Genomic DNA, 214 nt, shown 5'->3' with positions numbered 1-214 from the left:
TCGTGAGAGACGAGGGTGGCTTTGGCTTCAGCGTCACCCACGGTGAGCTCCGAGGCTGGGGTGGGGGGGTCAGGGGCCTCGGCCGGCCCTGGGCAGCCTGACTCACACTTGCTTTTGTGTGTATGTGGGGGGCGGGGGGACCTCCAGAACATCAAGGCTCTTTCTGGTTGGTGCTGAGTCCTGGAGGAGCCGCGGAGCGGGCAGGGGTGCCCCC

At 67.3% G+C, this 214-nt stretch overlaps 1 protein-coding gene across 1 annotated transcript in view; it reads left to right on the top strand.

Annotated features, from left to right (window-relative positions):
* The window catches only part of PDZD3 (PDZ domain containing 3), a 4,925-nt gene that overhangs the window by 2,075 nt on the left and 2,636 nt on the right, over positions 1-214 (top strand). Inside the window, exons 5-6 of the mRNA XM_015560631.1 lie at positions 7-42; positions 148-214. The exon at positions 148-214 is cut by the window's right edge and continues 26 nt beyond it. Of these exons, the coding sequence (XP_015416117.1) occupies positions 7-42; positions 148-214 (103 nt within the window). The remainder of the gene's footprint in view (positions 1-6; positions 43-147) is intronic.

The sequence above is a fragment of the Myotis davidii genome, unplaced genomic scaffold (assembly GCF_000327345.1).
Source record: "Myotis davidii unplaced genomic scaffold, ASM32734v1 scaffold355, whole genome shotgun sequence".
Classification (NCBI taxonomy): Eukaryota; Metazoa; Chordata; class Mammalia; order Chiroptera; family Vespertilionidae; genus Myotis; species Myotis davidii.
The sequence above is the reverse complement of the archived record's forward strand: the minus strand, read 5'-3'. Positions and strand labels throughout refer to the sequence as shown.